The 22,054-nt window shown below is 50.6% G+C and overlaps 2 protein-coding genes across 2 annotated transcripts; one reads left to right on the forward strand and one right to left on the reverse strand.

Annotated features, from left to right (window-relative positions):
- Window positions 1–735: 735 nt before the first annotated feature.
- LOC109443765 (keratin, type II cuticular Hb1-like) lies at window positions 736–9,083 on the reverse strand. The gene is made up of 9 exons (XM_019724513.3): window positions 8,448–9,083; window positions 6,002–6,210; window positions 5,304–5,364; window positions 4,341–4,436; window positions 3,415–3,579; window positions 3,102–3,227; window positions 2,172–2,392; window positions 1,962–1,993; window positions 736–1,440 (listed from the first exon to the last, which is right to left on the reverse strand). The coding sequence occupies exons 1-9, from the start codon at window positions 8,829–8,831 to the stop codon at window positions 1,265–1,267; spliced, it is 1,470 nt and encodes a 489-aa protein (XP_019580072.3). The 5' UTR covers window positions 8,832–9,083; the 3' UTR covers window positions 736–1,264.
- A 2,903-nt stretch (window positions 9,084–11,986) lies between these two features.
- LOC148759068 (keratin, type II cuticular Hb6-like) lies at window positions 11,987–20,957 on the forward strand. Its single transcript, XM_088799503.1, has 5 exons — window positions 11,987–13,377; window positions 17,110–17,235; window positions 18,791–19,011; window positions 20,011–20,042; window positions 20,555–20,957. Exons 1-5 carry the CDS (start codon window positions 13,294–13,296, stop codon window positions 20,728–20,730), a joined length of 639 nt encoding a protein of 212 aa, XP_088655629.1. The 5' UTR covers window positions 11,987–13,293; the 3' UTR covers window positions 20,731–20,957.
- Window positions 20,958–22,054: the final 1,097 nt, after the last annotated feature.

Genomic DNA, 22,054 nt, shown 5'->3' on the forward strand with positions numbered 1-22,054 from the left:
AGGGTGTCCCCATAATCTGGGTCCCTGGTAGTGGCTCTGTTCCTGGGTCCGTGGGCCGAGAGATGGGCTGTGTATCTGGACCCCTGGGGCATCTGTGTTAAGTCTGTGCTTGATGGGGCATCTGTGTGCTAGGTCTCTGATGTAGGGTCTGTGTGACCTGAGTGTGTGGGGTGTTTTTGTGGTCTGTGCTTGGGATTATCCATCCAGGATGGACAGCAGCACATGATGGGAACTGGGGAGGAGACGGGGGAGTCTCTGTGTCTGGGACCCCTCCAGGGGTGATGATGGTGTGTGTGGGGGATGGGGGCTATCTAGGGAGTGTTGGTTTCTGGGGGGAGGGGATCTGTATATTTGATCCCATGGTCAGGAATTTTCACATGTTAAGGTGGGGGTGGAATGGAGGAAGTGGACCACTGGTGTCCCAGCAGCCCAAGTGATGAGGTCCCCACTGAAGGTGTAAGGAGAGGTAGGCCCTCCCCCTCCTCACTAAGGCTCCCCCTGTTACCCTTCTCACTTCCTTTCCAGCTCCTTCTGTGCTTCTGGGTTTTGGGGCTGCTGGCCCATGCCCCTGCAGCCTTCAAGATGTAGGAGGGTGGTGCCAGGGGCAGGGTGCCTCAGAGACAGCCCTCTCTGCCTGTTTGGCTGAGAACAGCTACTTTGTTGCCTCCAGTGGGGGTGAAAACTGGCCTGGAAGTCCACATGTGAAAGCACAAATGCAAGCGTCTTGAGCTGTGATATATGACTGATGAGCTTTATTGAAAACGTGGAGACCAAGCACCAGGGAAAGGGAGAAGAGGGAGCCCAGGCAGCCGCAGAAAGTTGTCCCATGGGAGACAACTTGAAACCATGTGCAGGTTTAGAGGGCAGGGGAGGCACAGCGCCAGCAGCACTTCCACACTTGAGGGTCCCTAGGGCCAGCCCCTCCCTTAGAAGCCACAGGAGTCCAAGCCCCCATAGCAGCCCAGTCAGGATTGAATCTTTGCCCAGGGTTGCAAGGAAACCAGTCATTTGGACTCTTGGGAATGGGGGAGAGCTGCCAAGACATGCGGGCAGGCCACCTCCCTGGAAAGAAACGAAGAGACAAGCATGGGGCCCATGGGGGTGTGGGGGTGATGCGAGAAAATAAGGCAGCAGTGTGGGCAGGTCAGACCGCTGGTTCCAAAGCCCTTCCGTTTCAAGCCCAGGCACTTTCGGAGCTCCAGGCCGGCCGCTGGACTTGGGGCCAGTTAGCTCCTCGAGCGGTGTACGTACAAAGCGGGAGGCGCTATGCAAACCGCACCATGCGGCCGCTGCCGCAACTCTGTCCGCAGGGGGCACACATTCCGGTGCTCACCGCCAGGTTTCCGCTGCAGGGGGCGCTGCAGACACTGCCGGTTACAGGCCGGGAGCCTGACACGCAGAGGTCCCCACAAACAACCCCGCCCCGGGAGCTGCTGACACCTGCGAGAGGAGAACAGGGTTAAGTCCCTGTGCCAGGTGGTGGCTGGCGGCTGCTGCCTGCTGGCCAGGGCCCCCTTCTCTTGCTCAGGGCTCCTCATTCCATTTCTATTCCCTCCTACCCCCCCCCCCCCAAACACCCGCATACATGGGCACTCCTTCCTTCAGTCCAACCTCAAGCATGCTTGATAAACTGTTAGCCCAGGCCCTCCCTATAGGCAGAAATAGCTATTTATCCTAATTATGCACTGCCACATTCCCTTCCTTCCTTCCAGAGTTTTCAAATTGCGGTTGTGTATTAATACTTGCAAATAAAGTTTTATTGGAACCCAGCCAGACCTATTTGTTAAGTATTGCTTATATCTGTGGCTGCGTTCACATGACAACAACAGAGTTGAGTAGCTGAGACAGAGACTGCATGGCCCACAAGCTTAAAAGATTTACTGTCTGGCCCTTTATGGAAAAAGTTTGCCCACCAGGATCCCCAAGCCCTTATTTCAGAACCCACAGTATAGATTACTTACAGACATTTACAGCAGCAATGCCTTCACACAGCCTTGTGGAGAGAGCAAAGAGACAAAAATTAGTTGGGGGGAACAAAGCTTACAAATTCTTTCCTCCAAGTAATCCTGATGTAAATTAGATGCAAATAATATGCAAACATGCTCCTGGCTCTAAGTACAGTTTCTGGAGATTGAGGAGCTATCTTCCTTCCGCACAGGTGTGGTCCTCACCTCTGCTCCTCGCCCTCCAGCAGGCGCCTGTAGGTGGCGATCTCAATGTCCAGGCCCAGCTTGGAGTTCATCACCTCCTGGTACTCCTTGAGCAGGCAGGCCATGTCCTGCTTGGCCTTCTGCAGGGCGGCCTCCAGCTCGGCCAGCTTGCAGCGGGCATCGCTGACGGCCGTCTCGCCCTGCTGCTCAGCCTGGGTCACTGCGGTCTCCAGCTTGGTGTTCTGTGTGGCAGGGGAGGTTTGTTAAGGCTCCTGTTCTGGATTTGGGATCAAAGGCCAGGCCTCCAATGACCATTGACTGTCAGAGGAAGAAGGGGCCTTACCCAGTTGTGAGGTCAGTGGTTGCAAATTAGTGCTCCCAGGAATGTGGGCAGTGTCTTTAATTTTTGAAATTTAACATAAAAATCTAGATTCCTGCCTTCTACTGAAAAATCTAAGGATCGTGGCCCCACTGGACCTACATTTCCATAGGGCCTGCCTCAGTTGGATCTGATTAGCCCTTTCTTTTGTGCTTTCTAGTTTACCACACTTTAGTGCCTTCAGTACAGCCTACTTCACCATTTACTAACCTCTGTGATATCTGATTGTGTGATCACTGATCTAGAACAATGGGCCAGAGTTGAAATGGTAAGCTAGTGACATGGCTGGTTTGAGAACCTGTGTTTCCTGCCCTTCAGACCGGTGTTATTTCCTCTGACCCGTTGTGTCCCAAGAGTAGGAAAATCCCAGTCATTCCATTCCCCATTCATACTGCTCCCTCCTCTCCTGCCCCCATTCAGTGGAATGGAGACTGTTTTCTATGGAGGAACTCACTTACTATTTGATGTTTGCTTCTTTTCCCACATTTTGGCAGGGTGTTAACCTTGAATCTCCCTGCTGCAGGCTTACCCCCTTCTCCTTCTACATGGAGAAGTGTCCCAGGCTCCCGTACCTGGCACTTGGCATTCTCCACCTCGGCGGTCAGCCTCTGGACCATGCGGTTCAGCTCGTTGATCTCCTCCTTGGTGCGGCGCAGGGTCTCCCCGTGACGGATCACCGTGGCCTTCATCTCCTCGCACTGGGGGGAAGCAGAGACACTCATGGGGCACAGGATATGTCATTCCACTGAGTCCCACAGCTTACACATCTGCCACCGCATCCTGAGAGCTGCCTGCCCTTCCCTTGCCCATCCACCTAGACAAAGGCCAAAGCCCTTTTATCATCCCTCCTGCAGGGGTGCTGGGAAGGGGGCGCTGGGCACTCACCTTGCTGCGGTACCAGGACTCGGCCTCGGCCCGGCTGCGGCTGGCGATGTCGTCGTACTGAGCCTTGATCTCGGCCACGACACAGTCCATGTTGAGGTCCCGGCTGTTGTCCATCTTGACGATGACTGAGGTGTCTGAGATGTGGGCATGGAGGACGCGGATCTCCTGTGGGGGCAGGGAAGTGGTAAGAGCTTCCCCAACCTGAATCCCCGCTCTGAGCAGCCTGCACTCTCATTGTCCTTCCCTGTCCCCTTCCCCTGCTTCCTCCACAGTTTTGCTGTCTGAAGCCCCCACCTCCAAGGTGAAGTCTCCCCTTCAACCTTGGGACCCCTCAGTGCTCCTCAGACTCAGAGTCCCGAGGCTGAGAGGAACCCATGTCAGAGAGTTTCCAGGCTGGAATTCCCGCCCGTTCTTGGGAATTCTTTACACTTTTCTGTTCCCAAATCCTGAGAAAAGTTGGTCAGGAAATCAGGAAAATCAGCTCCTTGAACCCAGGTGGTGGTAGTATCGGCTGTCACTTTGTGGAAATGATTCATTGTGGAGAACAGAAAACAGTTTGTATCTCAGGATTCGGGAACGAGAAAGCGAAAAACATTCCTGAGAACGGGTGGGAATTCCCGCCTCGAAACCGTATCTGAAGCTCACTGCCTGATTTCAGTCAGGGCCTCCTGTATGGATCCTTGTGGTCTAGGACCAGAATTTCCCAATTTGTGGTAATTGTCACCGTAACCAGGAACCCAGCTTGTCTGAGGAATGGCAGATGAGATATCAAGCTACACTTCACCTTCTGATAGTAAACCTGCATTGGGTCTCTCGACTCTGCTCTGCACTCCCCTGACCCAGGGGTTAGAAGCCAGGTGGTGGCCGGTGCTTTCCAGTGTGTAACTAACATCCGCCTTGCTGCCCTCTGCTCTGTGACCCCTCACCTCCTCATACATTCTTCGCAGGAAGTCAATCTCCTGGGTCAGGGCCTCCGCGTTAGCCTCCAGGTCTGACTTGCGGAGGTAGGCGCAGTCCACGTCCTGAAAGGCAGAGGGTGGCACAGGAGTCTCACTGGGGAGACAACACACAATTCTCCCCACCAGTGAAGGGCACCCCAACCAGGGTGGACAAACTCCCTGGTATCATGGCACTGGTGCAGTTAGAGGTGAGGTCAGGAACAGGGTTGGGTAAAGGAGGGAGACCCTGAGGTTTCTAGGCACTTCTAGTACCCACTGGGATGATTCCTCTAGAATCCTCATTTTGTACTGTCACTGAAATTTAGGATGTAGTATAAAGTGGGTCAGTTCTAATGATGCCCCACCTCTCTCTGCTGTGGAATCTCATGGAAAGAAATCTAGAGCTATGGTCAGAGAAGAGGTCTCAGGGATCAACTCTGCCCCTTTCAAGCCAGTGTGATTCAGGGCAAGACCCCTGACCTCTGTGCCTCAGTTTCCTCACGGTAACCCCTGCCTTCCTCATATGGAGATGGTTGGAAGGACCTGGAGAGAGTCCACATGATGGCTCTGCTTCCAAGTCAAGTCTAAGGGGTGAGGGACAACAGCACTGTTCATGCCAGCATTTCCCAATTGTTGCCGGTGGGAGGATGTAGCCATCCTGTAGCATCACGTGCTCTTTCATTCACAAATAGTTACTGAGTGCCTACTCTCTGCCAGGCATAGGGCAGAAGGAGGTGGGAAGCCATCGGCCAGACGGGAGTTAGCACGGATGCCCTGTGCTCTGGTGTCTGAGCCACCCAGGGGGCATTGGGCACTTGGAAAAAAGAATAGAGGAGAGACGGGGCTATGTGATTCTGGGGGAGTCGCTCAGCCTCTCTGAATTATGGAGAGCTCCCTCCTGCCTCTGTTCTCAGTTCTGAGTTGAGGGACAAGTATTCTGGGGTCACTTACCTTCTTCAGGGCTACAAATTCATTCTCGGCAGTGGCCCGTAGTGCCACTTCCTCTTCATACCTGTGGACAAAGAGCACAAGGTTCAGTGGCTAGAACTTCAATAGGCTGGGATTTGAAGAGAGAAAAAGAGAATGAAGGCCCAGATAAACACATTCCAGGAAGTGGATTTTTGGAGGTGGTCATAGAATCAAAAGTGTTGGATTAGAAGGGACCTTCTCCATCCCTTTCCTCTTGGCACTCAAACCAACCTGTGTCACCAAATGTTCCTCCTGTTTTAGGCGCTCTCATTCCTGATGTGGGCCAGGGCATGCGCCTTGTACATTTTCCTCTCTGCTTCCGGATTGTAACTCCCTGGAGGGCAGGAAGCCTGCCCTAGTTCTAGTTTGCCCCCTTCCTCTCCTTACTTTCTTACCTCTACCTCACTTCTGGGCCCGACACAGCACATGGAACAGAGCGTAGATGCTCAACGAATGTTTGATGAATTAATGAAATAAACACATGATGAGGAGGTAGTTGGAGCAGCTCAGATTTCCTCCAGTGTTTAAATTCCCATCCCAGTAAAGAAAAAATTTCCCACAGGCTTCCTGTCACTGTCTTCTTCCTACTGGCAAATTCCTCTAGTGGTCTAAGCCCAATCTATCCTGCTTTGACGTCATCCCATTATCTTTCTCCAAACCCTCTTCCCTGATGCACTCACTTCTTCTTGTAGCCCTCCATCACCTCCTGCACGTGGTTGAGCTCTGAGGCCAGCCTCCCGCTGTCAGCCTCCGCACACTCGGCCTCCCGCCTCAGCGTCTCGATGTAGCCCTCAAACAGCGGCTCCAGGTTGCTCTCGCAGCACTTGCGATTCTGGTAGAACTGCCACTTGGTCTCCAGCAGCTTGTTCTGCTGCTCCAGGAAGCGCACCTGGTGTAGAAGTGGGAGAAAAGTTGGTGGGAGGAACCAATATCCCCAGTCCTCCTCAGAGAGCAGGCAGAGTCAAGACAGAACTAGCAGCGAGGTGTGCAGAAGAAAGGGGTGGACAGCATGGCCCCTGATGGACTCTTCTGGTCTAAGGATTCACTGCTGGAATCCTCGTTTCATGAGTGCTTATTCAGACCTGAGTGAGGGGTCGGTTCAGGTGGGCCTGAGGGGGGTGAGTGAGAAACTGAGGGGTATATGGGCGGTATTGGGTTACAGTTGGGCTGGGGTAACAGGTAGGGGTGGAGGGTAATGGCAATCAGGGAAGCTTTCCTGGAGGAAAGGAATGCAACGCAGGATGGGAAGGATAGAGTAGGATGAAAGCCTCTCACTATGAGCTCCCTTAGGGCAGGGCCTATGGCTCATTTATCTACATCCTCCGTGGCCAGCTTGGGGCTGGGTAAGCAGTTGTTTGAATGGATGGTCAAGGTGGGAAGGGCTTCCTAGCTGGGGAGGTCAGAAGGGCAGGCTCTCACCAAGCAGGATGGCTGGGGCCTGAGGAGGCACAGGGGAGGGTGGGGTATGGCCTTAGGTGGCCAAAACTCCTATGTTGGAAACTCAGATATCTCTGTAGGCTAGACAGGGAATGTGAATAGGGGAAGGTTCTGGAAAGCAGGGAAAGTGAAAACTGTAGGGAAGTGAAGCATGTAAGCCATTACTGGAAGTCATTCAAACTGGAGAGATGCAATGGTAACAATATGTACATTTTGCTGGCCAGAAAGGACATCAGCAAACACGACTAGGTCCCTGGCCTCCAGTTTTTTGTTTCTCTTATATTTTACTGAAGTTGAGATGTTCTCTTGCCTTTTGCTCTGGTATCCTTTCATCCAACTCAATGAGTGCAACTGGGAATTCCCTGGTTGGAACTTCCAGAAATAGGGAACTAAGACTGATGATATTATCTGGGATCATTTTAGGTGGTCTGAGCTGACGGGGCTCAAGCTGTGGTGGGGAGTCTCATGGCTGCCTTGGCCCCCATCTTTCCTTTCAAAGTCATGGCTAGCTCACACACTGAACCACACACAGCTCTGGTGTGGAGAACATTGGGGCCGAGAGGGGAAGCTGCCTGCCCAGCGTCACACAGCAAATTGGTGGAGAAGCTGGGTGTAGAGCCCAGGCTGCCTGCTCCTGGGTCAGGAGATTTTCCATGCATGCTCCACTCCTGGCCACCTTTCCCAGGTGTGAATGCCGGCACACTCAGGGTGCAGTGTCTGCTGAAGTGGAATAGCTCCTGCTGAAGGGGAGAGGGGTAGCCGGACCCCAAGCTTTGGACCCTCTAGCCCCACAGGTCTGGAGAGCTGGAGAGGGCCTGGGCTTGGAGTCCTGCTCTGCCACCCACTGTCGGTGGGCTCTTGGGCAAGCCCCTTGCCCTCTGTCTCCTTTCTCTTCTGTGTACACTCAAAGGCCTGGACTGGGGGTGGCAGTGATTCTCAAATAGGAACCCTTCATAGGCTGACTTTAGGATTTGCCATCCTCTTGTACTATTTTACTCATGATTGATCTCTAAATGGATTCACTTACCATTTAGACTTAAATGGAGCTAAAAGGGTAACTTTATATTACCACCATAGTTGTAAAACCAGTATCACTATGCATTCATAAAAGGAAATCATAAAACTTTAAATTGTAGCTGAAACTGTTGTCCCAGATGGCTCTGAACCTGAGGCTTGCTCACTTTATTAAAAGTGGGTGAGTAGCAAGTGTTAGAGGGATGTTAAAGACACATTAGCACCCACTGAGATTGTCTCCATTTAATCTAAAGGATTGAAACATACATGGAAGGAGGTGAATTTTCTCATCAGGTGTTTCAATGTTATTTAATATACCACCTAAAATTATCACAACGTATCAGCCCTCCCCATCCCCCATTTCTAGAGAGATTGGCCTGGGAATTCCCAGATCCTCTCAAGACCCCTGGGCTCAGGAAGGGTGTGCTCTAGGACACCCACCTTGTCTGTGGGGCCCTGCCTATCTGGACAGAGGTTGTATAGAATAGCAGAGCCATCAAATCAGGAGCCCCAGCCCTGTACCCAGGCATAGCTCTGTGTCTGTGGCCAAATGTGTGTCCATCTCCCCCATCACCTGGGAGCTCACCAGGACCACATCCCTCCTGTCCTGGTTATCCCTTCAGTGCCTAGGCCAGAAAGTGAAGGTGCAGGAAGGGTGTGATCAAGGACACCCACCTTGTCGATGAAGGCAGCGAACCTGCTGTTGAGGCACTTGATCTGCTCCTTCTCCTCATGCTTCACGCACTGCGCGTTGGGGTCGATCTCCAGGTTGAGGGGCGTCAGGAGGCTCTCATTGACAGACACGGTGGTGATGCAGGGCGGGCTGGGTCCGCACACGCCGCCGGAGCGGTATCCAAAGCTGCGGCCATAGGAGCCAGAGCGGAAGGCCCCACAGACGCTCTGGCTGCCAAAGCCCCCGGTGAGGCCGCGGTAGCAGGAGACGCCACGGTAGGGGGCGGCGGTGATGCAGCAGCGGCCGGGCCGGGGCCCGCAGGCCGAGGCACAGCTGAAGGCGCGGACCCCGCAGGGGGAGCCCATGCGAGAGGACAGGCAGGACATAGTGCGGCGGCAGTGGCGGTCACTGGACCCCAAAGCCTGAGCGGCGCCTTATATCGCGGGCGCGGGGAGGGAGCGCGCGGCCAACGCGTTTATGAGCTTGGAGGTCGGCCTTCCTGCCTTGTTCCGCGGGGAATCAAAGCAGCCGGGGCCGCCCGGCCGCCGCCATAAAACAGCGTTCGCCCCCCGCCCGCGCTTTACGAGGCCTGGAAGTGCCTGGTCAGCTCCGCCCGCCCTGCGCTACGGTCTCGGGGCGGGCCCCCTACTCCCCTTTGCCGGACTCGTCCCGGGTAGCGCTGGATCATTGGCTCCGTCCCCGCTCTGGGCTCACACCCGGCCTCTCCTTGGGTCCCAGCCCCGTGAAGCCACCCTACAGGCTGGGAAGCCTGTCTTAGTTATCTTTGCAGCTCCGCGTGGGGATGGGGGGTGGGGTGGGGTGTGTGTGTGTGTGTGTGTGTGTGTGTGTGTGTGTGTGTGTTGAAGGACAGGAGTCTCTGAAGTCAGTCCTGCATTTTCTTGTCATGACCTTGGACAGGTGAATAACCTTTCTGAACCTCAGTTTCCTCGTGCGAAATAGGGATAATGATAGTACCCACCTGAGAGTTGTTGGGAGGACCTAATGAGATAATGGAGGGGAATGCACTTCCAGCCCTACCTACCACTTAATAAGAGCCCCATAAATATTTGTTTGTTTGTTCTGTTTATTGTACTATTATTGATTTGCCATTCGTCTTGCCTTCCTTTGGGCAAAAACTTTCTCTTCTCTCTTTCTCAGAGCTCAGCTCATTGGCAGTGTCGCCCTCTCACCCACCCTTTCCTCTCCTGGAAATTGCTTTCTGTACTCCTCTCCACTCTGCTAGGGGGAGGGGAGGGATTTGTATTTATGGATTGCCTACAGTGTGTGAAAGTGTTATAATGCCTTATCTCATCTGAACCCCAAGCATCCTTCTGAGGAAGGTGAACTCAGAGTGGTCCAGTGACTTCCTTAAGGTTTTGCATAGAAGGCTCCATAGAGGGGCAGAGTCAGAATCTGAAGTGGGCTCCCAGCCCTACCCCATGCTGGCCCCTCCCAGGGTCTGAATCTTTGGGGGCTGAATGAGGGTTGAGTTCTTCTGGGAGGCAGGAGCCCAGACTGCTAGGCTTTGGGATCTTAGAGAAATAGGCCTGATCCAAAGCTGCCTTCCCCTCAAACGATGCTTGGTCATGGCCACCAACTCTAGAAAGCCAAACCCATTATAATGGAAGTTAATCATGTGCCCAATTATGGACAGAGGAAACCAGAGTATGAACTCAGCAGCCAGTATTAAAGAGAAATATGCAAATCATCCTTCGCTTCCTTTGCTCTTAAATATGCATTATTATTGTGCAAAGGATAATTCAATCTTGGAACCCCAGAAGTCATCACTGCCAACTGTGCCCGACTGGGGGCTGCTTGGCATCCCACTTCCAGGGAGTGCCCTGCTGCCCCCTGTGCTGTCTTTCCAACACTCTTTTTTTTTTAAATTTGGGTTTCACCCATTTTTCCACTAATGTTCTTTTCTTTTCCAGGATCCAGTCTAGGATCCCACCTTACACTTAGTCAAAAAAGGAAGACCAAATATGAGATGGACTGACTCCATAGGAGACTCATAGGCATGAGTCTACAGGAGCTGAGCAGGCTGCTGAGGACAGGATACTGTGGACACCACGCATTCACAGAGTTGCCCGGAGTTGAAGCTGACTCTGGCACGTAACTCACATTCTTCTTTAATGTATGACAGTTCCTGTCTTTCCTGACTTTGAGGCTTGTGAAGAGCACTGGTCAGTTATGTTGTGGACTCTTTCCAACACTCTTGTAGGCCTGAATCCCTTTGGTCTAGCCTTGACCTTGGTCCAGACTTGGTTATGCCGTTTTAGCCCAAGCTTAGTTCTGTCCTCTGGAGAAGATAGAATCTAGTTCTATGTTGTCTTGTGCTTCCACTCCCAGCTTCAGCTAGAGTCACCCGCTGTGTGACTCGTGGCTTCAGGATTATGTATTCCTACTACAAATTTCTCCAGGGAATGGTAGTGTTGGAGAAGTCTTCCTTTGGTGTACCCCTCACAAGAGGAAATGGACTTACCCTGAAGCATGGAGGACTTAAATTAGACTATGGAGGCACTTACATGAAGCTGGCTTGGATCTCTTTCTTGGTTTTGGTGGGTGGATGGAGTGGAGCTTCTGTGCTGTCACAATCAATGAGGAGGTTAAAAATCAGCCCCGTCTACATAGCTAATCAAGTGCATTACAATCCAGAGAGAGCAGAGGGCTGCAAGCTGAGTTGTGCCAGTTAAGAACACAAGCTGAAGGAGACGTAATTGAAAGGTTTGACAGCTGGAGCACAGTGGTCCCCCAAAGTGTCAGTACTAGTCTCTCACCCAGCCTCAGGGAAACATGCTCCCTGGTGTCTCCTTTATTATTCTTGGAATCCAGGGGGGAGAAATGGGCTGAAGCACGAGAGAGTTCAGACACAACCAAGGTCAGACTTCCCCATAGAGAGGGTTGGTAGTTCTGCTTGCTGGGGCAGAGGAAGGTTACTTTTATTCTTGGCCAGATCTTCTAGAAATAATTCCCTTGCCCGTTTTATCTTCAACCCACCAGTCTATTGATGAAAGGCTAATGCTCTGTCTTGGTTGTCAGGTTCCTTCTTCACCCCCAATAAGCCCCAGGAGCTAATTCAAGACAGGGAGCAAACACCTGCTGAGCACCCAGCAGGAACTAGGCTCAGAGTGCGAAGGAGGAGACTGTGGACTCAGGCAGGGCAGGCAGGCACAGAGGACCTTAATACAAAGCTGCAGGGTGTCTGGCTGTCATGGAGAAATACCATGTCAAGGGACTTGGGGGAGTAAGCCTCCAGTTCATGCATGGGTTTGGGGCCAGAGGTCAAGGTAGGGTCCTTGGAGAAGATGACAGTTTGGTTGGGCCAGAAGAATGGTGAGAATTGGATATGCTGAGGTGAGAGAGGGAGAAGGAATGGTGTAAGCAAAGACACAAGGCAATGAAGGCCATAGAATGTGAGAGGAACAGCTGGCAGTCTACTTTAGCTGAAAAATAGGGGATGGATGAGGGCAGGGGGAAAGGAGGCAGGCTGGGGCCAGATGGTGGATGTGGTGGGTGGGCAGGGCAGGTTTGGAGTATCAAGCTGAGCACCAGAGGTGCTTGACCTAGAGAGGGCCACGCTCAGAGCTGTGCAAGCCAATGGGACACGGGGATAGTATGGTATGTGAAGGGTGTACGTGCGTGTGTGAAAGTGTGTGTGCATCTACTTTTGGTCATCCAAGGCATCATGAAACGTCCTGAACACCAATGGACCCATTTCAGAAATACATTTCTTCCTTTTCCATGGTGTAGAGTCTCAGGGGTGTTTCTGGAATCAGACACACCTGGGTTCAAGCTTGGGCTCTGCCACTTAAAATCTGGATAAAAATTACATAACCTGTCTGAGCCTCAGTTTCCTTTGTATCTAGAATGAAGACAAAACTCGCTCAGGGATGTGATGAGCTGTGTATATAAAACATGAATACAATGCCTGGTGCATTGTAAGTGGTCCATAAATTCCAGCTGCTATTATTGTTGTTGCTGTGGTTATTTCCCCTCTGTTACCCATTGGTCACTCCTGACACTTGCCCTGGTAACCGTCCCCCTTCCCCACCCCCACGCTGAGCTAGCCTGCTCTTCCAGATCTGGGGCTTGTGGCCTGCTGCACGCTCATGCTCTCTTGGCTGGGACTCCCACTCGGATTAGTCTCAGAGCTTATTGGAGAAGTTCCTGTAAAAGTGTCCCAGAAAACAGGGAGTGCTTTGAGAGACTGTCAGGAGAATGTGGTCCTGTGCTTATGGTCCAGTTGAGGAAGAGTCTTTGCAGAGGGGTGAGGAGTCTTGAAGGCATGTAGGAAGGATGGAAGTGGATGGGTAGGCTGGGGGTTTTAGGACTTGACATGTTTGGAACCCTCACACCGTATCACTTATGCACATCTACCAACTTCATAGGTCCTGTGACATGAAATAGCTAAACGAATACTTTTGGGTTATGTCGTTGATTTTGCCATGTCTTGGTGGGGTAGACACCATCTCTCTCTGGCCATGCCAAGGGTCTGATGTTAGAGGTTGCCTTGAAGACCCTGCCTGGGGAGCCCCTGGAAGGCTCTTCCTCTTAACACTGCCAGCGTTCCCTCCTGCACCCCGACAGGATGGCCTTTTCTTTTGTCCTTGGTCTCAGTTCATCTTGTGGCCCAAACTGGAAGACGGAGGTATGAGTCCAGCTGACCACCTGAAGTGAATTATCCCAACCCAACCTCCTTTCCCATCCTTAATTATCTCACAAAGTACAGAGTCCACAGGCCTTGGCTGACTTTGACTCTTCAGACGCCCTCAGGCCCTCAGCTGTGGAAGAAATGCCGCCAACGTTCCAGAGTTGCCTGAGTGTAGGATTTGCCAAAGCCCCATCTTGATGATGTTACCCCAGGAGAGAGGAGAAATGACTGAAATTCCCCAAGTGCATGAAGATGACGAAAGAGCCACTCCACCTGGTGAGGTGGGTAGACCCAGATGTCTGGATTTATAAAATGGACAGGCAGTGAGGCAGAGGTCAGAATCCTTCTCTTCTTCCTCTGGCTTCATGTCCTTCAGCCTAGAGTCACCTGTGGATCGTCTTGCTTTAGCTCTCGCAGTGGAGTACTCAAATCCAGCTCCTGTATGGCCATTTAAAGATACAGTTCTGGCCATGCCTTCAGCTGTGTCTCAGCCTGCAGACCCTGGCCTGGCCACTGCTATGTCATGGCCACTGCCGATCACATCCTTCCTGAACCCCAGTCATGCTAAAGACTCAGTCGGGGCACTAAGGGGAGTCAGGGGCAGGAAGCATGTGGTCCATGTGAGTGCTCAGTGTGATAGAGGAGATGGACACACATCCAGGGCTCAAGCAGACACAGAGAGATGCGTATAGGGTAGGGGCTCCTGATTCGATAACATTGTTATTATATACAACATAGTGGGGACTGCTAGGGTCATGCCAGCTAGTTATTCACTTGTGTGCTCAGGACTGGGGACCTTGAGGAGGAGTGCTCTGATGTCTTAGGGCTCCCTGAGGTAATTCGCCAGGGCTAGGAAGTGTCTGGCACAGTGTTGGCTCATAACAGGCACTGAGCAATGTTAAGAGAACGAATACATTTGTCTCTAAGTTTTCCAATTGCCCATAGGCCAAAAAATAAAATTATTTACATCATTTAATTGTTGTAAATTAAGATATGCTGGAGAGGATATGAATCTTTTATACATTATTGATCAAAGTATAAATTATTATTATAACAACTTTGGCAAATAATTTTTTGTCTTGTAATGCTGTATATTTGACTATCCTATGACCCAGAAATTCCACTCCTACATATATATCAAAGAGAAATTCTCACATATATGCATCAGGGGACATTTAGAAAAATGTTCATAGCACCAGCTTTGTAAGAGGAAAAACAAAATGGAGCCATAGTAGAATTACACCAAGTGGGGTAGATTCACTCATTAGCATATACGAATCCTAGTGGAGGCATCCTAGTTATATAATTTTATTATTATTTTTTTTTAGCAAGTGCCTGTGAAAGTGATACCCTTTTAGTTAAAAAAAAAAAACAAGAAAAACTGAAAAATATTTTTTTAGGTATGTGCATGTATGTGACAAAACTAAAAAAAAAAAGCAAAGGAGTGATGACAAATTCAAGGTAGTGTGTAGGTAGATATAAATTATTAGCAATGTTTTGGTTTTGTATTGGTAAGTGGGCTCATGGGTATTTAATTTTCATTATATTATTAAATAAATAAATTTATAAGAAAGGAACCTAAAACATGAGGCCATAAATTGAAAGTGAAAGAACATGTTAAGATGATTGGTTATAGGATCAGAGTGCACGGTACACAGTAGGAACGAGTAATTTTTCATGAAAAATTATTTATTTCAGTTTATGTGCATGAATATATATGCAGGTACTGATTCATGACATAAAGTATATTTTTCATTTTGAGTTGTGGTTAAAAAAAGTTTAGTGCCCTAAAGAACCTCTTGCCAAAGTGCACCAGCAGATATATTCCAAAAAGTTCATAGCAAAACACACAACAAAAATACACACATGCATAGGAGAATGGAGAATGATTCGTACATTGGAATACTACACAGTCCTGAAAAATAAACAAAATGGATGAATCTCACAGACTGTTGAGGAGAAAAAAGCAAGTTATAGAAGCATACACTGCAATTCTATTTATATAAAGCATAACGGCAGGCAAAACTAAACAATTGCTAGGAGTTCAATAACACATGACAAGATAGTAAAGAACAGCAAGAGAATGCTTAACACAAAAGCCCAGAATAACGGTTACTTTGGAGATTTGATGGGGTCAGGGATGGGGGATGCTGTGATAAGGAAGGGGACCACAGGGGGCTTTGAAAGCACTGGTGGGTACACAAGGATTTGTTTTATTATTGTTGAATTTTAATCATTAAATATATGCTACAGACACTTTTTTGCATGTACAAAAATTTTATAAAACAAAATGTCAACAGCAACTTGTGCTCTCTAGTTCTCTGGTTACTTCTTCAGTTTAGAGTCATCCCTCCAGATTTCCTACCTAGTCTTAGAACTAGAATCCCCAGTCCTCGTCTCTCTTCTCCTGTCCATCTTCTACATTGCTACCAGACCTCCCTAAATCGTGCCTCACACCAGGTGACTGGTCTGCTTGAGCACCTTCTGTAGCTCTCCACCGCCCACTCCAGAAGCTCACACTCTACACATTTCTGCCAGCTGAATTTTCCCCATCTGCCTCCTTCCTTCAAGGCCCGTTCTAGTCCAGGGACCTTCAATTTCCCATCTGGGCTCACAGAATGGCCCCTGGGACCCCCTGTCAGAACTCTGTAATTGTAACCAGGTGAGGTCACAAAGCCCCCAGGAAGGAGAGAACGTGTCCTCAGAGGTGAGGATTCTGGGAGCTCCTTGGGCTGGAGCTGGGCTTAGTGCTCACAGGAGGCTTGGAGGAGACAACAGATCCATTCGTCATGGTGAGCGTTCTCCACACAGCTCATTGGCTTGCACTGGGTAAAGGGTCTTGGACTCTACCCAGATCTGCTGGACCCAGCCAGCCGCAAGCTTGTCTACTGCGTCTACAGCTTTTGGGGATGGGAACAGGAAAGGGTAGTCAGTGGGAAGAGGGCAGCGATTGGGGGGAGATGATGTTTTTCAGTCTACTCATATCCAGTTCCCCACAAGCCATCTGCCCTGGAAAGAAATTTGCACTGCGCTGGTCTGAACAGTTCCTATTCTTTGGATTGAAGGCTGTGCGTGATTATAACTGTCCCTCCGGGTGTAGAGCAAAGAGCCTGGGCTTAAGATTTGGTCTGGCTCAGCTGTTGACTGGCAGGGGACTCAGGTCTCTCTGAGTCCCACTTTCTTGCATGGTAGATGTAATAAGCATCAGCTTGTCCAGGGAGAGGTAATGGAGACAGTAACATCTACCTGGCCTACTTCACAGGTGGCCGTGGGCCCCAGTGAGATGGCAGAGCTAAAAGACTTTGAAGCGCGTAACGCAGTGAGCCAGCATCAGTTACTGTACACATCTGTTTACGTATTGGTGCGTGGAGACAGGGAGCAGGAAGAGAAAAGACCCACTGGTTTCGTCCCTTGTAGACAGCCCTTCCCACAGTGGTCTTCGTTTGCAGAAGGAGCCAGAATCTGGATTCCTGCCTCTGATTAATAACATTCATCAAGTTAAGGAAGTTTACTCATATTCTTAGGTTTTTAAAAGTATTTTTAAAATTAGGAATTATTGTTGAATTTTATTAGATGCTTTTTATATTAACTTAGATGATATAAGTGGTGAATGGCTATTAATTTCCTAGAGTTTAACTACCCCTATTCCTGGGATAAACCTTATGTGATCTCAGTCCAAAGACTCGACAGATTGTTGCCCTGCCTTGTTGCCCTTTGTCCCTGAGTTCATGCTACCTCTGGCATCTTCAGGCCTGGTAGAATACCCACCACTGTGCCAGCCAAGTGCATTTCATTCTCCCAACAACTCTTGGGAGAATGAAATAAGAATAGGAAAGATTAACACCCCCATTTTACAGATGGAGAAACAGAGGCCCCGAGGAGTTAGATGATCTGCTGTTGATAACACTGGATGGGTGGGTCCTGGAACTGTCTTGCAGGCTCAGTCCAGTGTTCTTGTTTGCTCTCCTCATCTCCCTGTTCCTCCTCCTTATTCTGCTGCCCCCACCCCACAGTGTGAGGAGATAAAGGCGACTATGCAGAGAGACACACAGAGCCTGAGGCACAGCAAGGAGGAGATGAACAGGCTTAACCAGGCCATCCAGAAGCTGACCGCGGATGTGGACAGCGCTAAGAGTCAGGTGAGGGGTGGGAATGAGGGATGGCAGAGTAGTGATGGCCAGGGTATGTCCATTCTTTATGACAACCAGACTAGGGCCCCTCCCCCCCATCCTTTGGGATAGATGGACAGAATTTCTTTGGGGATATCTGAGCAAACAGGAGTGTGGCTGTATATTATGTTTACCTTTGCCTAGGTCTCCCTATATTTCATGTGGATAAGTGATTGACATGTAGGTAAATGAACAATTATGAATATGTATGCTTGTTTGTGTACTGTTTTAATGTGTGTATACATTTTTATGTCTCTGTGTTGTGTGTTTTTTTCCTACATAGCATGAAATTTGAGTTCATCTTCAGAAATTTTAAGATTTTATCTAGAAAGCCAGTTTTCTGGGTTCTCTTTAAAAATGTGCAGATCTGGCAATATTAAACTATGACCCCGCATGGTAACGTTTGGCTGGAGAGGAGAGGCCTCTATCTTCTCTATCTTCCTCACACAGGGACATGTCTTTTGTGTGCCACGGCCCCCACCACTCCAAACTGATTCCATTGGCACCAAAGCAGAGGGTTTTTGCCATTTATCAACACCTTGGCTACCACTGTTATATCCCTGTAGAAGAGAAAAGCTTCTAGATAGAGAAGTTATGTCTCTATCTAAAGTAGAGAAATTAAAGACTGGAAACAAGAGGTCCTGGTGATTTCAGGACAATGAGAGCATGCGTATTCCTTTGTGGAACTGGATACTATTGATATATAGTTAACATTTTGTCTTTACCTCTTGATGCCTCTAGCCAGGCCTCTGTAGGTAGGTTTCGTATTTGCGACTCAGGTTCTAGACCTTAGAAAGGACAGGTTCCCACATGAATGCTTTCTTTCTCCAACCTCTTTTCCTCTCAACCTCCTCTCTTTTCTCCCAGCTGCCCTCTCTGTCAAGCCATCTGGCTCACGTTCCACCCACAGGGGGAAGGGGTTCTGCTCCCCGATTTTTTTTTTACAAGTGACTCAGGCTCTGAGGGAGATTCATGGGGGTTCTCTCTTCTCCAGGAACTGATGACTTTCAGGTGGGGGGATGAGCTGTTCCGGTTCTAGGGGTGGCAGAGTTAGAGGGTAGGCAAGTCAGGGTTCAGTCTTCCACCAGCCACAGCTGCTCTGATGCCCCCTACTGGTTTCCTAAGCAGCAAGCACACCTCAACCAGGCAAGCGCTTATTGGTGTTATCCCCCACCCCCAAAACCACAAATTCTAGTCTCCTGTGAAGAACAGGATAGCCTTCTTGTTAGTTTCCCTGATAAAACAATAATCTCAGCATTATGTGCTAAGGAGCATTTGATCCTTCTCGGGTCTGAGTTCCTGTTAGAAGTGTCATCCTACTAGATGTGAAAAGCTCTCTCTCCGTCATCCAGATGGCTGGCCCCAAGTCTCCTGGGAACAGGGCAGACATACAAACATGTGCTTCAGAATCGGCGTGCTCACGCCACACACCAATCTGTGACTCTCATTGGCCTTCCAGCCTCTAAAAAAGGTCTGGATCCTTGGGAGGGAGGGATGAGGACCAAGGATGTTCCTTTGCCCTCAGCCCTGCGAGCTAGAAGGAGCCAAGGACCTGCCAGCTCTGCAGGAGGAGGGTGACTCAGGCAGCGTCAAGGGCAGGCTAGTCTGGCTGGAGGCCGCCCTGCAGCAGGCCAAGCAGGACATGGCCCGGCAGCTGCGCGAGTACCAGGAGCTCATGATCCTCAAGCTGCGCCTGGACTTTGAGATCGCCACCTACAGGCAGCTGCTGGAGGGCGAGGAGCGCAGGTGAGGGCTGGGCAGTGCTTCAGACGGTGATGGTGGAGTGCGGGGCACCGGGATCACCACCGGGCCTCACCAGCTGGGGGCGGGGTGGGGACAGGTGACCTGGGGATCCAGGGACTTGCTCTCTTGAGCCAGTGTTTCCACCATTTAACACACTTTTAGGCAAAAGGTCCCAACTAATGAGCACGCCCCTGGGTTGGGGTGACTCATGAAGTCATTCGCCCCCAGGGGTGGAGAGCAGGGGTCCGTTTGTCCACCGTGACAGTTGCAGGGACCACGGCCCAACCAGGGGGAACAAGGTCCTCAGTGTGGAGTAACTTCTTCTCAGTTCTGCCCATCTTCCGAGCCCTAGGCAAGGCAGGGTTTATGGAAACAAAGTAGGGCCTGACTTTTGACCTTAGATAGCAGTGGGGACTGGACTCACTGGCTGCCAGCTCCACCCGGGGGACACCAGGCTGAAGGGAGGAACAGGGAACCCACAAAGCAATAGGCATGAGGCATATATTACCTCCTTTAAATCTATAAAACCCCTGGGAGGGGTTCTATTAGCCCCATTTCACAGATGAGGAAACTGAGTCTCAGAGAGGGCAAAGGACCACCTCAAGGACACATAGGTAGACAGAGATTGAGTGAGGCTTGAACAATATTCTTCAGATAATTGAGCTGTCTTCTCTGTGGTCTCCTTTAAAATGCCTCTCCCACCACAGTCTCCCCTTTCAGGATGTTTAGGTCAAAGAAAGCGTAGATCTTTTGCTTTCTCTCTCCTCCAAGAAGCCATCAATAAAAGTGAATTATTTAAATTAAAGGGAGGAAGGATTGAGTGTAAAGGTCCAAAAGGAGTCTTCACTCAAAGGGGCTGAGGGGACCTGAGACAACCAAGGAGCATGCAGGATGGAAAGGTTTCTGCCTGTCTGGAGAGCCAGGAGTATTTTGTCTTGGAGAATGGAGACTATTACACCTGGGAGATAGATCCATTCCCCTGCTTTCTCCTTCTCCCTTCAGGCTTGGACTCGGATTGGGGGCAGGGAGCGGCTGTAAGTAAAAAACAGGTGTAACTTGGGTTAGAGGGGCCAAATCTTAATCTCCTCCTCCAATTTTTTTTGTGTATCTCTTGGCAAGGGAGAAAGGGTCTGCTTCCTCTGTGTGTCTCCCTTTGTGGGGGGGGGGGGCTGTTTCTTCTCTTGGGGGTGAGTCTATGTTTGTGTGTGTTCGGGGAGGGTTCCCATGGTCTGTTCTTTGCGGGGAGGTTCTGTTGGTTTTGCCTGGGATGTGGGTGGGAGTTCTGTGGGTTTATCCTCATGGACGAAACTGTTTATTCTTGGGTGGGAGGAAATCTGTGTCTGACTTCTGTGGGGGCGGGATTCTTTAGTCTGTTTCTTAAGGGAAGGAGTCTGTGTATCTATTACTTTGGGGAGTTTGCACGGCTGTCTCAAGGTGGGAAGGAGGGTCTATGCGTTGTCCCCTGGAGGAGGAGTCTGTGTGTCTGTCTTCTGGGGTGGAGCCGGGGAAGGGGGTTTCCTTCCTCCACCAGCCGCTCTCTTCCCAGCCCTGGGCAGCGCTTCCACCTGCAGGCCAGGCTCAGCCTGGGGTCCTGCCGCTTTGCTGCCGCCGGGAGCGGGCTCCAGCGTCCTGGAGACAAGCGCCCCTGGCGGCGGCTGCGCGCTCTGCGGCTCCCCAGACTGTGTCGGCGACTTCAGCTGCAGAGGCTCCGAAAAATGCTGAACGCTTTTTACCCCGTTCAGAAGTCAAAGAACCGTAGCTTTTACCCCAAAGCTTAGCCCTTTGTCTCAGGTGCCCCTGCAATGGAGCTGACCCTCCCCTCCCGTCTCCCTCCTGTTCCTCACCCGTAGTATAAACTCTTGGGCTGCTGCTTTGCCCCTCTGAACTGCCCCCACCCCTCTTTTCCTGGGACTCCTCCTTTGCAATAAAACGTTCTGCAGTGGACTGACCTTCCAGGCTGTTGGCATCTTCATTCCTCAGGCAGTCCCCAGAATGAAGACAAAGCTGGCCAGATTTGGCACTACCAAGGGGCAACCCTCCTCGCCGGGGGTCCACAGTCAGCACTTCTTGGCAGAGCGGTTGAGAGCTGAATCCATTCATCTACCCACTCGTTCTACAAGCACTTACTGACTGGCGTCTCAGGGTCAGGCATAGCGCTTGGTGAGCAAGGCAACACTGGGTCCCGGCCTCTGGAGAGGACCTCTGGTGAGGAGGCAGGCTATAAACAAGGAAACACACCAGAAAGAGAATAGAGTGGGGTGGGGGTGAAGGGGCGCCTTCTACTGCCCAGGCAGGGGCCCTTGAGGACAGGCCCTGGGGAAGACGGCCCTCGCAGATTGGGGCTGGTGGCTATGAACACAACTGGGTGGCTCAGGCCCCAGGCCGGAGTTCAAGTTTAACAAGTGATTTGATGGTGGGCTGGGAACAACAAATTTTGGTGGAGGAAAGCATGTCTTTGGAATCAGACTGAGGTTCTACTTCTGCTTCTACTCCTAGGTCTGTGGTGTAGATTGGTTTGAGTTTTCACAAGGCGATTGGATTTTGGGGGACAGAAGATAGGCCAATTTGGGGGACTGGGGTGGCCAGAGAAGCGCTGGGTTTCTGGGTTCTTTTCTTGCCACACAGCCTTGAGAGAAGCCTCGGATCACTGAGCGCACATTCTTTTCTATTGCACAAAGGATTACAACATCAACGCATCTGGGGAACAATGGTTCCTGCTTTCTATGTTCTTGGGTGGGGCTAAGGTGCCGTCATTGACCAGAGGCTCTGGCTTTACCTTTTAAGGTTTGCTAGTGCCAGGGTGTCTGCTGTGTTTTCCTGGATCTCTGCCCGAAGAAGAACAGGTATCTAAAAGGCCCCCTTCCTTGGTAAACAGAGCAATCTCAGGCAAGAGGAATGGGACCAAAACTTGGCTGGCAGGCTGCCACCCAACCTGGAGGGTATTGGATACGGCCCCACTGGACTTACGTATCAGCCCCAGTTGATCCATACTGACTGACACCAACTGTGTAAATATTCTTAACAGCACTCCCAGGGGAGCTGCTCT

The sequence above is a fragment of the Rhinolophus sinicus genome, chromosome 1, assembly GCF_057876585.1.
Source record: "Rhinolophus sinicus isolate RSI-liver-muscle chromosome 1, RSI-T2T, whole genome shotgun sequence".
Lineage (NCBI taxonomy): Eukaryota > Metazoa > Chordata > Mammalia > Chiroptera > Rhinolophidae > Rhinolophus > Rhinolophus sinicus.

Coding starts and splice junctions, on each gene's coding strand:
- LOC148759068 (XM_088799503.1), top strand. CDS start 13,294: ATGATGTTACCCCAGGAGAGAGGAGAAATGACTGAAATTCCCCAAGTG. Junction 13,378..17,109: donor GAGCCACTCCACCTGGTGAG/GTGGGTAGACCC, acceptor CCCACCCCACAG/TGTGAGGAGATAAAGGCGAC. Junction 20,043..20,554: donor ATTGGGGGCAGGGAGCGGCT/GTAAGTAAAAAA, acceptor CTCTCTTCCCAG/CCCTGGGCAGCGCTTCCACC.
- LOC109443765 (XM_019724513.3), bottom strand. CDS start 8,831: ATGTCCTGCCTGTCCTCTCGCATGGGCTCCCCCTGCGGGGTCCGCGCC. Junction 4,437..5,303: donor AATTTGTAGCCCTGAAGAAG/GTAAGTGACCCC, acceptor TCTGCCTTTCAG/GACGTGGACTGCGCCTACCT. Junction 3,228..3,414: donor AGTCCTGGTACCGCAGCAAG/GTGAGTGCCCAG, acceptor GCTTCCCCCCAG/TGCGAGGAGATGAAGGCCAC.